The sequence below is a fragment of the Anabas testudineus genome, chromosome 9, assembly GCF_900324465.2.
Source record: "Anabas testudineus chromosome 9, fAnaTes1.2, whole genome shotgun sequence".
In the NCBI taxonomy this organism is placed as follows: domain Eukaryota; kingdom Metazoa; phylum Chordata; class Actinopteri; order Anabantiformes; family Anabantidae; genus Anabas; species Anabas testudineus.
The window spans coordinates 12,365,171-12,381,973 of record NC_046618.1 but is presented as its reverse complement, the minus strand read 5'-3'; the positions used below and the strand labels follow the sequence as shown (position 1 = coordinate 12,381,973).

Sequence of the window (16,803 nt, the reverse complement as noted above, 5' to 3'; positions counted from 1 at the left end):
GTTACTGTATTATTTCAGTAATTCATTTAAGAATATTCAAAATATGATACTCAAATTTAAATATACAGAACTGTACAAACTAATTTAAGATAACAGATTTTATAAAAAATAACAAAATATATATTTTCTACCCAGTCTTCTTTATTATGCTACTACAACATTTTCATGTGTAGTGTGAGCGTGTATGTTTTATACAAATCTAAAAAATAAAATTAAAAAAAAAAAAGCGCAAAAGTTACCTTTGGAAGGGATTGCATGTTGAACTTTGTAAGAGGGTTAAATCATTTTGGGCCCATGGCCCAATATTTAAAAGGTAAAGCTTGTCTAAACCCACAACAAAAAAATGTAGTTATCGAGTCTAAGGGAAAAGACCCCCAACCCATACAAATTCAATTTATTATAAAGATGATGAGGAACAGAGGGTTTTCTCAAAGGAATCGGAGTGTTGAGTTTTTGTTAATGACAAAAAAAACAGTTCTTAAACAATAAAACAAGCTGCACGATTAGGGCTGAAATAGAAAACAATAACAACAGTCCTTCAAGCAACCCATGAATCACAATTCAATGTTAATTAAGGCAAGTACTTGGTCAAACTAGTTCAATTATAAAAACACAACAACTGACTTTCATAACTGTGTGGCAGTATGTTACTGTAGCATGATGTGTTGCTAGTGAAAAAGTGCAGATCTCTATAAAGTAATGATTATGACAATTGAATCGTAAAGAAAAAAAAATCTATTTGACTTGCACATAATACTAACAGTTTACAAATATAGCTTACTCCACCTGTGCCAAATACAGATGATAAATTGTACATGAAGCAGCAGATGCACAGGCAACACTGTGAATGCATAAAAGTAAAATTTAAATCCCATTAACATTCATTTTTAATTCTAAGACAACATTTAAAAATACAATAAATTAAAAAATAGTTCTCTGAAAGTATTTACATTTCATCATAAACACCTGTCTGAGCACTTATCAATACAGAATGTCAAAAACCCTTTGCAGTGTTTTGGTACCACAAAGTAGGAATACAGGGAAAACTGAAGAAATACAGTACAGCATGCTGTCGTTTGGTTGTTATTCTGTAAGGCAGTCAGTGCAATAACAAGTTGAGTAAAACGTGTGCAACTGAAAGGTGGTGCGTTACATACTGTCTGGAAACAGATCGGCCAACACTGGAATTCAGTGAAAAAAGTTCAACTAATTGCAGTATTAAATAACTGGATACACAAGAAAATATGAATGAACTAATGATTTAAAAAAAATACCTTATTTAATCAGCAACTTCCATAAAAAGACCAACACAAGCAACACATTTTCCCTAATTAGACCTTGTGTTTAGTTAAATCTTGGTGCTAAACATTTCCTTATTCCTTTTCGGTCACATTATACTAAAATATTGTATCTTTTTTCTTATGTGTCCTAAGATTGGTAAGTGTGGTTCTCCATACAAGTGTCTTTAACAACTGTTATTAATAAGAAAGCTGATGAATGTATGTATATGAGCTAGATCTTAAATTTGAGCCTCACTGGTCCCCGTACAAAATCCAGTGTTTTATGAACCTGCACTAAGAAATTTTGCTCAGCTGTGCAAACCAGTTTCAATCTAAAGCTGAAGTTCAATGTATGATTTCTTTATATGACAAAATGTTAAAAGATGGAGGAAAAAAAAACACATAAATCACCTAATAACATGTCTGCAATAAGCTACAGTAAGCACAGAACTTTGCTGGCTTGTTTTGACTCTGTTAACCACCTAACAGTTTTAGTAGATAGTCATTTCACAGTAAACCATCACCCAATAAGCTGGAGGGAAGAAGAGAGAAGGAAAAGGGGGAAAACTTGACTCCAGCCCCACTGTAGAATTTATTCTGAAACTCCACCCTGTGAAAGAAACAAACAGTTGCTATGTCACTAAGTCACTGAAATAACTCTGCACTTTGGCCTTGTCAGTAACACATAATTTCCAAGTTATTTATCATCTTACCAGTGTAGCCTGAGGGCATGAAGGAATGCAGACAAACCCTCCATTATCAGAAGGATGGACACTGTGAGAATGGCAAACAGACCAAACACAGGTACTAGGAATAAAACTCCAAGGCCACTGTTCACTCTAAGTCCTACTCGCATCACCATGGTCCACAGCACCTCTGATAGCTCTGTGAAAACAGGAAAAAAGCATGTGAACAGACAAAGGGAGTATGTCAATTACTAATATTAAGTCTGATCTCTAGTATGTCACTGATCCACTTATTATCGCTCTGTCCTAGACTCCTGCAACATCTTTGTCATGACCAAGGCTGCATAACAGTTTGAATAGGTTTGGTTCAATTGTTATTGATTAATAACAATTAATTAATTATTGATTAATTATTTAAGGGTCAAATTTGATTTGATAAAGACATTTGTCACAGCACTAATCTGATCAGAATCTGTAGCCATCTTAACAGAATAGCTACAGTGCACACACACCCAAGGTTATTTACACAAGAGCTATTGAATATCCTCTTCGTTTTACCTTCTGAAGTCATTCCTAAAATCTATTTAATATGTAATTGTATCTAAAGTTAAACCGTCAAATACCGTGCAAAAACCAATTGGTTGCACACTGGGTCTGTAAATGCTGGTATATATTGGGCTCTGTCCTGGAAGAGGCTCTGTTACCATTCCTGATGTTTGCTTCATTTTGTTCCAGTTAAAGGGATTTTTTTGGGCGTTTTCGTCACATAAAGGTCATGTTTACCATCATTACTTTGTTTTGTTTTTAATATAAATTTGGTTTTATGCTGATGTAAAGCACCAAAAATTGCCATTATTTATAAAAAGTCCTATGCAAATGAAATTGGCTTTACTTGACACGACAGAGGGATTTGTACTGCAAACTGTCATACTCACGGGCATGTGCCAGGCTCAAAGCCCAGAGCCTTAGATAGGAGGCTGTGTTGGAGATGCAACCCAAACAATACTCTATGGTGTGGATAGCTTGATGCAGGAACTCATCTGCCAAGTCAAACTATTAAAACAACAAAACAGAATTTAAATTTAACATTATCTAGGTTGGTTGCTGCATGTATCCGTTTTTCTGTGCTCACCTCCTCTGTCTCGTGTTCTCCACTAGTAGAAAAATCGCTGTGACTGCTGCCCTCTTCCATGTCATGAGCCCTCAACAGGTAGAGCTCCTCATCACTGTTACGCCTCACACGCTCATATCCCTGAGAACACAGAGGGAAACTAATAAGACATCCATATTTAGATCTGCTGTAAAACGATGTTTACACATGTATTTCAAACCTCACCCTATACATTCCAAGGCGTTGGTTTCCATTTTTAAGCCAATAAAGGTAGACAGGTTTTCCCAGGAGTAAGACAGGCACAGAGAGAACTGCAACAATCACCAGAAAAATCTGTAGACCAGCCTGGAAAATGCATAGCAACAGTGCAGTACATTATTATGACCAGTCTCAGTAAAAACTGTAATGCACGTTAAATTTAATCTGTTCATATGTTTTGCAGAAATTAAGATTTACATCAGCTTCTCACCTGTCCTGGGTAGAGGGCCTGCTTTAAATCACCCTGCATGAGGAACATGTTTATGAAGTGGATGAGGATGCTTGGGGCCTCACTGGAGTGCTTAGCAGTGAAAGACAGCCACTTGTATAAAATCATAAACACCAGGTAGCCAAACAGACACAGCAGGAACAGGAGCTCAGGGATGAATACCAGGTACAGGTTGTACTTCTTCCTGAAGTGCCTGTTTTTGTTGACAAAAGTAAGAAAAGCTATTTCAACTATAACATTTAAGAATAAAGGCTTTTCAAAGTTTAACAAACAACAATTTTGTACTTACAGGTGATTATAGGCGCTCAGGATGACCCCAAAGCTCATGTGTATGATGCCCAGTATCACAGACATCTTCATCTTATAGGAGTTCAGAAAGGTAAGGCGGTTGTTTGCAAAGTTCCAAATCTTTACAGAAGAAAAAAAAAGAGATATAATTTATTCTACAAAAGTTAGTTAACTTTAACTTTAACTTCATTCATTTAACTCCTATGAAGAACAGCTAGCTGTGTTTTGTTACACATCCTTATGTTATGCCAAGACTGTGTACTGCTCTGTACCATATTTGTAATTGGTAAAAGAAAATACTCTGTAATCAGTATCACTAAAACTCTATTAGATAAGAAGAGAATGAGAATCTTCACCAACATGTGGTCTGGCGAATGTATTTCTGAACATTTCCATAAATTTATAGAAACCAAGTTCAAACAGTGAGTATGATGTAGGCTGTGTAAAAAGACAATGATAAAATATATGTATGAGGTATTACATGATGCCTAAAGTCACCCACGAGGACTCTTATTTTCTACTCACAGGGTCAATTCCCAGGGGATACGGTCCCTTGAAAACTCCTGTAACATTTGGATCCAGAGAAAGAAATCTGTTCTCACTGATATTTGTAGCGCTGTTAGACACAAATAAACAGTGTGTTTAAAAAATTTCATCATGAAACATCTTCAAATACGTAAGTCTGTTTAGCTGTTAGAGTGTTTCTTGTCATGAAGTACTCACCTCCACACTTTCGCACTGAACATGGCCTTCACGTTCCATCCAGAACCAAAGATGTTAAGGGACTTTGAGAAACAGTCGTTGTATATCAGTCCAGTGTAGACTGAGAACAGGCCCATCAACAGGATGATGTAACGCCCTTCGAAGAATATGTTCCAGATCTACACATCAAATCACTCAGTTACACTTCAGACACACTGCATGTCACACACCAGCACTGCTAAGATTACTTAACATAGCTTTCAAATGAGACAGAGGCTTAAAAAATTGCTTTAAAGCTACCTCATTCCTGGTGTTTTTAAGTTTGCGGTTGTTCTCGAACAGCACCATCCATAAAGCAAACAGGGCCATGATAACTCCATGACCCAGGTCCCCAAACATCACAGCAAACAGGAACGGGAAAGTGATGATTGTGAAAGGAGCTAAAAATAAGTGGAAGAAATAAAAAGTCAAATTTTTCTACACTGCTGCACTAGTAAAATAAAAAAAATATATTAAATATAACTATAAATATATATGTGTAAAAGGACATATAACACATATAATGCTGACTTGGAATTTCAGTTGATTTTATTTTTAACCTCACTCCATGATGCATGTTTGCACATACATACAGCATAAAAAACAATTAATACATCAGTCACTCACCAGGGTTTATCTCCCTGTAACTGCCCACTCCATAGGCATCCACAATATTCTGGAAGCCAGACGTAAATTTGTTGGTCCTTATGAGTGTGGGGGGAGTTTCGTTGGTGGGGATACGATTGACAAAGGAAGGAACTGTTGCCCCACTTTTTCTCTGAAATATTGTTTTCAAATCAACATTTCAGCATGTTAGCATAAACTGATTTCACCATAATCTCTAAAATTTCATAAGCATTGCAAAAAGCAGAAAGTACATGCAAACCAACTAAAAAAAGACAGTGGGTATAAAGTCCCATTGTAGTTCAGCCGTTTCTACATAACACTATCCTTGGACAACCAGCTGTGGGAAAATGATGAATAACTCTCTCTTGTCTTTAATTTCAAATACAGTCGGTCTTTCTCAGCTAGTAAACAATGGCCTTTCAGTACCCTTGCCAAGTCATGTAAAATATTTGCTTCTTACAATAAGTAATGGCTCACAAAGCGCCTTCTTTTATGATAACATAATATCCTTATTCATGAAGCAACTGCCCTGGTTGAATAAACAGAGAAAGACAGACAGGCAAGTCTGGAGTTAAGAGTTTCCTCACCGATCCTTCTTCTAGTGACCTTCGCAGGGTGGGAATGTCATTAACAGGACACCACACTTCAGCAATCAGACACTTGTTAGTAACATCAAAACTACACTGGTTCAAAATGTAGTAGATAGCCTTCATCTTCTTGACCTGGATAACCCAGGTGTAGACAGATTCTGAAGCCTTTATCAAGACCTGTTTCAGGTAGTCTTCTGTCCTACAAAGTACCTGCACATAGGAAGACACAAACAGTATGACACAGTACATTAAAAGACATTCAAGACTTTCAAAAAAGGGCAAAGTATAAAAACCTGACATCTGAGACTGTGATTACATAAGAATTACATTTATACTTTAAACATCAAGCATTTGTAAATGTGTTTGATATTAAGAGAAACAAACAAATAAGGCAGAAGAGAGAAGCAGTGTGCAAAGAGAAGAGGATGAGAAAAAAAAAACAAAGATAAGAGAACTGTTCAACTTTTAGCTGAAGCCTCATGTTGATCATGTGCTACAGGAAGTGAGAGCAACTCTATTATTCAGTAACAGTGGGTTAAAGCTACCAATGATTAACTGTTCAATGCCCCGGACAGAAAATTAACTGTACCTTTACCGAGAATGACTGACAAAAATCAGCCATTTAACTGTGTTGTTTGGATCATTGTTGTACTGGATGTAATGGTTTTCACTTAGCATAAGAGGTTCTATTCCTCTTTTAAAAAAAACAACTACACTTGGAGAGCTCATATTTTACATATCACTTTCTTAAACCTTGTGAATGATAAATATATAATAATAACTGCTTGTCTGCCACTAACAAAACATCTGGTAATTAGATACTAATAAAATGTAAAACATACTGTGTGCAAGTCCTGAATGCGAGTTCTTAGCCCTTCCACAACATCATTCCTCTCCTCATTGCTACTGGGATAGGGATACAAGTGGCAGTGGTAGCTATGGAGCAGAAAAGTATGTTATTCACAACTCACACAAAAGGCAAACATATTAATAATAGTACTACTAATAGTAATACATTGACAGATATCAGCTGTTTTTCAGCTTTTATACTGTAGTCAGGATAAAGCATTGTAAAATAATTACCAGTCACAGATTTTCTTCACTTTCTGCCCAATTTGGTCTCCCCAGTAAGAAATGAGGAACACCACACTTTTGGTAGGTTCACCCTGCAGATTAAAAAGAAGAAGTGGTGTATATCCCAAACATAACATTATAATAATAAAGGCAAAAAATAGTGTCTCTGGGGTCACAGAGAATGAAAACTACATTTTTTAATTATGCACACATGTGTTTTTGAATCAAGCTGTTCACCAAAAGAAAACTTGAGACTTAAACTTTTTTCATGCCATTAACTAATACGTGTTAACATTGCCTGGACATTTTCTGGGAAAGTATGTCCTGACATTCCACTAGTAATCAGTCGCAGCTCTACATGCCTGCCTTCTGGTCAAGCACGGAAAATGGATAAGTGGATTAGTCTTGTTACTCAATATGAACAGATAAGATCACGGGCCTTGTGTTCTGCAGAAAAAGGAAGGAGGATGAGAACAGACTTCAAAACAGCTTCATCAGTGTCTGTTTAGATTTTTTTCCATTACTTAACATTTGGTCATTTTTTTCCAGACTCTGTTTTATAATTTGTAATCTCGCGCTGTAACGCTGGGAAGACATAAACGTTTTGAAACCTTATTGTGGGCGTTTTTTTGCTTAGATTAACCTACCGTGTCAGGATCATCAAGGTATTCCTCAACCTCAGTATAGCTGAGGATGGTGTAGCCTTTACATACTCTCCACAGCATCCGCTCAAAGGCCTCAATCTTAACCCTATGAATAAGCCCAGAGATGAAACTGCAAGACAATAAGGAGAAAGACAGGGATGAGGGAAACTATGGGTATGCATTTGTTAAAACTTACACTATTGACTTTCCCTCGAGGCTCTTTGTGGATGTTACTCAACATCCACAAAGAGCAAACAAACAAACAAAAATTCAACTAAATCTATGTACTTCATAGAGAGTCCAATGTATTCCTACAACACTGGCTCAACTTGTTTTGAGGAGTATAAAATCTAAAAATAGGGTTTTATGTGATCATCACCTTGTTGGCACAGCCAGAGCTGCATTTCAGTTATTATAACTTGTTATTTCCTTGTCTGTTATGTGTAAACAATGTATAAACTGTTTGTCTACTAAGACAGAAGAGTAATGGGAGACAGAGAGGACACACAAAACTGATGAAAAAAATTAAACCTGTATATCTATTTGAAATTTATGGTAAAATATTAATAGCAATTGTGCAACATTTTCCTTTTTTCTCTGTGGTGTATTACCATTTCACTTTTAAAATGTCACAATTGGGTAAACTGGTGAACCATGCCAGACATAGAACCTACTGCCACCTCTACAATAAGTCAAACTCAAAGTCTAAACATTAACATACACATAGTGCTAATATGAAACACAATTTAATCCCTCACCCGAGTTTGGCTCCAAGCCTCTGCAGGCTGCTGTAGTCCATCCTGGGGTCTTTTTCCAAGAAAGGAAACTCCTCATACTGTACTTGTAGGGACTCTCGCTAAAAGTAAAGACAAAATGCCAGAGTATAAAGATGAAAATTATAATCACACAGAACAGTTGATTCTATTTGATTAAAAATTTACAAGAAAATTGTTTCCTTGAAAAATGTAGACATAAGGACTCAAGAGAAGCAACAGACTAACTTCAGTAGTTCTCTGTACAAAGTTGCGAGTGATACGCAGCATGTGTGTGTACTCTTTCAGTTCAAGCAGATTCTTCTGCAGCTTGTCTTTATTCCTGCTGACTTCACCTAACTCCACTTCTAGTCTCTGCAGCTGCTCCTGTGAAAGTGAGCAGAAGGCATAACAGCAAGTATTAATAATAATAATTAATGTGTTTGGAAAAATGTGCTATTTATTTTACCATCAAGAAGAACATAGTAAAAATTCTCCAGTACTAGTTTTATTTAAGGTTATACTAATACTTTTTAAAAGAATACTCTAATTAACATTCAATTCAAAACTAATAGATAAAGACACACAAGCAAGTAACAAACCATTATAGCCATGATGTGTTTGGGTAAGGGAGCCACAGGGTTCACATCCCCTTCTGGCAGTGAAATGTCTGCTTTCTTGATCTCTCTCAGAAGATATCCTGTTAAAAATAAAGTACAACCTTTTCTAAAACACAAAAATACAATAAAAAACTGCCTTTGAAAACCACAAGCATTAAAGCAAAGTTCAACAGTTTATCTCCTCTTAATCTAATAATAAAGAGTTTATTCAAGCAAGCATGGCATTTCATTGAATCAACGAGCTGACGTTTCTCGTGACTGTAGGGAGAGTAAATTCAGTTTAGTGAGATGTTCTTCTGTGGTGTCACATATCACTGTTTTGTTTCTTCAGCCTGATCATATCTTTGACTTAATCCTGATAAGGGTCAAATTATGTTATGTCCTGCCCAAGACTTGACTACAAGTACAACTACAACACAATGAACAGATCTTCATTGCCAAATTGTTCACTCAAGATCCATATATGCTTACCAAGTATCCTCTCCATCTCTTCACATTTTTTTATCTCATTTACATGTTTTCGCTGGAATGCGTTGACACTGGGATTGAGCTGAAACGAGGAAGAATTCACATATTCAGCCAAAGATTAAATGATTGACAAGCCAAATTTCTCTTACAAATATCTTCAAGATAAACTCATCATAAAAACACCCTGTAATGATCGGTACAGGCCACTTTACAGTAGCATTTTACAACAGCTGTGACTTATGAAACAGCAATGACTTCCGTCTGTGAGTTACAAATATCCAAATGGTCTTTTTCGATATACAGTCATGGTTAAGGTCCGTGACATGTTGTTGAAGATCAATTTGTGTAACGTTATATAACATAAATATAAAATACCAGAGTTAAGATGCTTGTCCAATGTTAGCAAACTCAGCAATATCCAAAGTAAGCACTTCACCTACTATGTTTCAAGAGGTTTAAATTGATCTATTTCGGGACTTACGTCTCTGAACTCCACAAGCCCCAGTTCTCCGAGTTCACTGATGCAGTCGTATGCCGACCCGGACTGTAGAAACAGCTGGGCCAGACACATCTCTTCACCTCGGAGCATGGAGCACATTTTGACAGTTCGTTATCTCCCACTGCTCGACCGACGAGCTAATATTAGCACGCTAACTCACGTTAGAGCGGTTTCTGTAGACTAAACCTCAACAGCAGCCAGTCATGTACTTCTTAGTCTCTTCATGTTTTGGTACCGCTGATAATACAACGTTTTCCACGCATCCTGTGGATTTTAACGTTAGATGGTAACAAGTAAGTACAACTAGTTTTGTTACAGCAGAGGCGGTTCCTGTTAGCTAGCTAGTGAACTGCTAACTGTTATCCGGGGAGTGCCGTGTTGTCTCCTGGGTGGAAAAACTTGTTTCAACAAAGTTGAACCTAAAAATGTGAGATAATGGATATTAACGCCGTTTATTCTAAAAAGTTGTTGACATAACTCTTCTCATTGTTTACGAAGTTTTAGCTGACGTCCACCGCTCATGTCCGTAGTACTCCACGTCACTGCACTTCAACTTCCTCTTGGAGTCTGCGCACTGCGCGCTAACTGGTTAACTTGTGTTTAGACCCTCAGCGCTGTCTGAAGGCGAGTTCACCAGGTCTCTCTTGGAAATTACATTTGGAATCTCAATGGGACCACTTCTGATTAAATAAAAAGGAAACAGAAACTAACAATAAAAAGAAGAACACGTGTTTTATTATAATCCACATCACCCCTAAAAAATGGGGCAAATAAAAAAGGTAATAAAATGTAATAAAAAATGTCCCAAATGCAAAGTAATGGCAACAAGAAAACAAAGTACAACTTATAAACTGCAGCTAAGACGCTACAATGATTATAAAATGATTCTGCAACCCCTAGTCTTTAAGTAGAGTTACAAAGTTGAGGGGAAAAATCCTGATTGCATTTTGCCTTAAACTGGGACTAACAGCTAGAAGAGGCCTGACTTAGAAACTGAGGCACTCTCAGGTATTTAAAATAGCCTTCTTTAAATATTATTGGCTGTTACATTTCATGAACATAAAAAACAGAGAAATTATCACCAGATAGGTGATCCACAGGAAAAAGCGGGAGAAAAAAGGAGCCCACACCATCTTTTTGATCATCTGTTTCAAAACTCAACATATTATGTAACTTTCCCAGGGATTTCATGCAACTACACTTTATTTTCATTTCTATATTAACACACAGACAAACTCAATATGAAGCAGACTGTCTGAGTTTAACAGAACATCTGCTGCCTTATGCTGTATCTATACCTGTTCACATGTGAGCAGTGTCTCTGTGAAACATTGCCACCAACTATGCAATGTTTATTCTGTAAATAGTACTTTTACTCTACGAGAATAATAACTTATCATGGCTGGATTAACCTGTTAGCATGGCCCAAAGCAAAAATAGAAAGATCCAAGTTATGGAAATACGAGCTGCGGAGGAGATGGAGAAACAAGAAGGCAAGATAAATGCAGTCACATTTGTTTTCCCTGTTCTTTTGGAACAACACCTAGAACCTCTCATTCAGATGGATTAACCATCCACTGAGGACAAACGAAGAGGTTTAGAATCATAACAAGCAGCAGCTATGTTATATTTGTGATAGGTGCATAACATCGAAACAATACTGTGGATGTGGATGATGATGACCACTTATAGGAACAAATAAAACCCAGAATCAAGATCTGTGGCACTCTGTAAGAATCGTCAGGTGGAACCGACATCAAACTCAAGGTTGTGTTTAAACATATGTTGAGGGCTTGAGATAACAAAGAATAAAAGTAAGAGAGGTAATAGGAAAATATTTTATTACAAATTGGTGCACCAACACAACTATTTACATTTCCACAAACATAACAAACATGTAAAAACAGTAGATTTTTATGAACAGCACGTAAAGTTGGCGTAATTAAATTTCACTGATTTGGGTTTTGCTAAGTCTTTCACTCTTTCTTTATGCTGCCATCTTCGCGTCTTCTCTACATTTCTTCCACAGTATTAGAAAGCAGCACTCCTCCATGCCTGTCGGATTTGTCTCCATGGAGTCCCAAGAATAGAGGCAGTGATAAAGAAAAAAACCAAGATAAGGCCCTTAGCCAGTGACTGAGAGTATGGCTCCCCTGGAGATGATAAAGGTAACATAGTTACAGATACAATTACAATTTACTGAATGATCTCCTAAAGCGAACGTTAAAATACTGGACAGATTTCCTGGGACTAAATAAAATCTCACCTGTGTAATACTTGGTGATGGGAAAGACAAGCTCAGGCCAACACACATCATTCCTGTTACAGTCATATTCTGTGAAGTTGATCTGAAATCTTGAGAAAAGAAAAATGTAAACAAAGCAAAACGCTCTAGTTAAGCTCCCTCAGGCAGCTTGTTCATACACAGCAATGTTAACATCTCTCTATATTAAAACAGTTTCACTGTTTGATGAAGTACCTTGTTTTTGGTGGTCCTGTACTGACAGGAATGTCAATAAAAGTGACTGAGGAGGTGATGGGAAACAACTGAGTCTCCATAGGGTCCATACATGGGGAGGCAGCACCGCCTCCACAATCCAATGCCCAGGTAGTCAGACTGTAGCTAAACACAACCAAAATAAAACAGGATTCTTAATTTACACTCACTTATAAAGCTTTGGAATTAGTATATATGGTGACGTGCAATGACTAACAGATCCTCCTGAAGTAAGAAGATAATTCACGCTGCATACTGCAGCGCTTATACATCTGGATACACACCTGACTTGTAAAGCATGGACATCCCTTTGAGGTACACCCTGCACCATGCCAGTGATGAAACTCCAAACATGGATATGCTGGTGAGATGGGATCCCATAGCATGAACTTGTGGTGTCCTCCATCCTTGTGCTTGAGTTTAGTGTCACAACTAGAATTCATATGTTGTGTGTACGAAAAATAATTATTTGACGGAATGCTTTTTTTAGTGTAGAAAAAAACAAATCTATGGTTATCACTAAATGCATGATCACATTACACAAACATGATTTTTTTTGCATGATTGACTTACAGCTTATGTTTACCCAGTCTGTAATAGTTAGAGGATCTGGGTTTCCAATCTTCGCCACATATGTAGCTGTTACCAAAGCTGCTTGGAGAGAAGTAACAGTCTCTCTGAAGGAAAAGAACCACAATAATTAATTTTACACAGAAATATAAGGACAATATAAGGATACGCAGTTTGAACATGAACCTGTTCTCAGCATCTGACCTCAGGAGATCACACCGTGTCAGATTCTGTCTGCTGATAGGTAGCAGACATCCTGATGTTGAATTCTCCCCAAAGAGGATTGGTTTCTTCTGAGCAGTGTAACAGAGTCCATCACTCACTATTAGACAGATCCAAATATGATCTCTTAGCCAACTTGTTTTACTGAAATGTGTGCAATAACTATTGTACTACATCCTGAAGAGGTTTACCTGGTTTCCAAAGACTGATTGATGTTCGCTGTATTGAACCTGTATAGTTGTCAAAAGTGTCCAGTAATATTCCACTGATAACAGGTTTTCCCACTTGATAACCTGCCATTTGAAATGTTTGTGTGTTATTCAGTGTAAATATAATAATATATAACTATTCTGCAGAACACCTTCTCTCAACCACTTTAAGGACAAAGTAATTTATATTCCTCTCACCTGGGTTCCCTGAGTTGGGCTCACCCGTATATTTTCCATTTAAAAACACAGCAGAATACGTTGTAGTTAACTGCACTGTGACAGAACACAGAATAACAAACATTAGCCCAAATTACATCGATCAATTCGACTCAATGAACTCTGCTAAATCATGCCAAATCACAGGCAAGTGTTCTGGGCACCTACCACTACTATTTGAAGTGATGGTCCCAACTGTGCGGGTCAATGTGATATTTGTGATGGCGTTTCCCTTCCAGTAGAATTTGTAATCTAGCGCTAAGGTCACATTCTCACATACCAGCATTTCACCTTCAGAGAAATATTAAGATTTCAATATTAGGATTAACTTTCAGTTTAATTTATGTTATTTAAGCAATAATATGTTGAAATCTTCATACCTGAAGAAGCAACAACATCTGTGCTTGAAATGAATGGACTTAAGTCAACAGCCACTTCATTTATTACATCCACTATAACACCATCTGTAATACACAGAAATATATTAAGACACATTTAAATTTAGATTTAAAGAGTTTTGCAACACATGAAAGCACTGCTACAGCCCAGATAAAGTAAGACATACCTCCTTGTCCATTCTTCACACTAACCCTCAAATCGGCTGGTAGTGTATGTAAGGGAGATTCAGTTGGACAGAAGCGTAGCAAATTTCTACATGTGACTTTAAAATTTTTCAAAAATGCCACAGGGGCACTGTTTACACACTGCCCAAGCACCTTCTGTGGAAGAGAAACATACAAAGCATTATGTTAGCTTTGCCAACACATATAATTCAACATCATATTCATAAAAAAACAAAAAACATCTTATAAAACAAAATATTGCAAATTAAAGTCAACTAACCTGGGGAACTGTGAAGTACTGGTCATTCAGGGTCAGAATGGGACTTCCTTGAATATAAACATTAACTGGCACTGGAGCTGACAAAACAGGCCTTTGGAAGGATGGACCAGGTTTAGCTGTACTACACAAGTTAAAGGTTGTGAACAAATTAGAACATGACACAAAAACTAACAAATTAATAAAAAATATTTGATAAAAAAAAATTCTCACATTGTGTCTCCCTGGTAAAAAAGACCAAGGTATGGGTTGTTATCTGGTGGAGAATTGACACATAAAAATGGAGACCAGTCTGGGGAGTTTTTAGAAGACTGCACAGAGCACTGGTACTCTGGAGCAGGGGAGACCTGTCCACCAAAGGGCCCTGGGAGACACTGGGAGGCAAAGAGCTTCAACTCTTCAGTTGAACAGTCCTGATGAAGTGAAAGACAAATAAGTTATTGTTGATTAATGCAGAAACAAAATACATTAGCCTGAAATAGATTTCTCACATCTCACCTTGTCACAGCAGCAGCGAACATCACATGCTCTGAATGTGAGATCGCAGGGACAGGAGCCCAGTGGTTGGTATGCTTGGTTTGGAATGACTGTTTTATTATCTGAAACACAAAGGACACATCTATTTAATAAAAAAGTGCATTGATTCTCAGTACGAAGGCCCATTACAACAAATACAAGATTAACGAATTACCAGATCCAGCAGTGGCAGAAACTAATAGGGCATTTATCTTGACCTGGACCAGCAGTGATGCCTGAGGTGTGTTTCCCACACAAGCAGACACCTGAAGGGTCTCCAGGACACACAGTGGTTTAGGACAGCAGTCTGTAGCGGTCTCATTCTTCCCACACAGACGCAGACTTTTATCCAGTCTCAGCTGAACTCGAACAGCAGTCTAGCACAGCAAATGAAACAAAGATGCAGAAGAATTAACATCCACTTTATTACCTCAACTGTGGAAGATTTTTATTTTTTATTTAGTTTTCAGTCTAATGTCTTCTTACTTTTGCAGTGTTGCAGCAGTCTGTGTTAAAATATGTATAAGTTCATTACATACTTTGTAAATCTGGCTTCTTACCTTTTCCACTTGCTCCCTTGTGAGCACCCACCGTGTTACCTCAGTCGAACATGATGGAGAACCAACCCTTCCTGTAAAAGAAAACCATGTGCTAAAAAACATGACCCATACAACCAGAATAAATCAGACAACCAGGACATCTTTATAGTTTTTACAGAAGATCCAGAACTTCTCCAACGTCTCATCTGCACAGCCCTTGTGGGAGGCTGGGGGAGCTAAGTTTCAATTTAGATTCAAAGATGTGTTGAACCCATCTCAAGTATCCTTGTGAGCTCTGGTCCCTATCAGCTCAAACCTCTCTCTTGATCACAATGTTGTAGGGTTAAGTCAAACAAATTGTCATGACTGAACTAAGAGCAGGTGTGATATTGGATTTCCAGCTCTGACTCAGTGTGTGTGTCATTTTATGTAAAGTTACAGTCATTTACAAATACATAAATACTTAGTTTATGTATGTTTGAAACATGCAGGTCAGTTTTGAACCTGATTATCTAAATATATATTTTCTATGTTAAAAATAAAAAAACATACAAATGGACATTTTATTCAGTTATAAGGTTTAATAAGTCTTATTAAATGTCACACTGACCTGTTGTATTGGATGGAGACACTGTCTTCAGAAACAGAGAGATGTCCGACGTGTTTCCAAGTAAAAGAGCAGATATCGTTGGGCCAGTCGCGGTGAGATATGACGGCTGGAAAACTGTTGAATAAAATGGAAATACTTGTGTTCACAGCACTTCATACATAACTTAATTAAAACGAGCATGTAATAGGTGTTAGCACGATGTAGCTCTCTTCTCTACTAGTAAGCTAGGTTTGCTAAGGTAACGTTAGCTTCCAACGGAGTCTTACCGACAGTGTTTTGAGTCTGAGCCACGGAAAAGAGCAGTAAAACACACACGAAATAGCGTGAAGTGAACAGTAAAAACGAGATATTAGCCATTGGGTTCACGTCAGATTATGTAGTGGACATATTTGTAAACTGTCGGTGTCTTGGTAACGTCTTGTTCTGGAAAACAAAATGAAGTGAGACGAACCACAGCGACCTGCTGTGTCCTGGAGGTAGAAACACACGGAGTCAGGTCCCTCTGCAAAGGGCCACAGGGTTCAAAGGCGGTTTTATCTGAGGCTACATGCACGGACTTTTATCTGACAGTGGCCGGTCTGTGGCATTGGTTAAAGTGAAAAGAACAAGAATCACTCGTGTCCTTTACTCACAATGCTGCAGGACATTGCTCCCTGAACAGGCGAACCTGTAGGGGGCAGCATACAGCTGGTGGTCGTGGATGAGCTCTGGTTTAAA

General features: G+C 37.5%; 2 protein-coding genes across 2 annotated transcripts; both read right to left on the bottom strand.

The window, feature by feature from the left end:
- Nucleotides 1-133: 133 nt before the first annotated feature.
- Nucleotides 134-10,419, bottom strand: atp6v0a2b (ATPase H+ transporting V0 subunit a2b). The gene is made up of 20 exons (XM_026342801.1): nt 9,850-10,419; nt 9,372-9,450; nt 8,883-8,980; nt 8,530-8,667; nt 8,287-8,384; nt 7,532-7,658; nt 6,894-6,976; nt 6,653-6,746; nt 5,808-6,020; nt 5,221-5,371; nt 4,855-4,994; nt 4,576-4,733; nt 4,378-4,468; nt 3,854-3,972; nt 3,547-3,757; nt 3,303-3,422; nt 3,099-3,218; nt 2,902-3,019; nt 1,994-2,165; nt 134-1,890 (listed from the first exon to the last, which is right to left on the bottom strand). The coding sequence occupies exons 1-20, from the start codon at nt 9,964-9,966 to the stop codon at nt 1,788-1,790; spliced, it is 2,550 nt and encodes an 849-aa protein (XP_026198586.1). The 5' UTR covers nt 9,967-10,419; the 3' UTR covers nt 134-1,787.
- A 1,283-nt stretch (nt 10,420-11,702) lies between these two features.
- On the bottom strand, nt 11,703-16,496 carry tctn2 (tectonic family member 2). The gene is made up of 18 exons (XM_026342553.1): nt 16,353-16,496; nt 16,087-16,200; nt 15,498-15,568; nt 15,113-15,314; nt 14,920-15,020; nt 14,635-14,834; nt 14,425-14,545; nt 14,147-14,300; nt 13,962-14,045; nt 13,750-13,872; nt 13,564-13,638; nt 13,348-13,449; nt 13,139-13,256; nt 12,938-13,041; nt 12,649-12,796; nt 12,347-12,490; nt 12,134-12,222; nt 11,703-12,020 (listed from the first exon to the last, which is right to left on the bottom strand). Exons 1-18 carry the CDS (start codon nt 16,441-16,443, stop codon nt 11,899-11,901), a joined length of 2,163 nt encoding a protein of 720 aa, XP_026198338.1. The 5' UTR covers nt 16,444-16,496; the 3' UTR covers nt 11,703-11,898.
- Between the last annotated feature and the right edge of the window lie 307 nt (nt 16,497-16,803).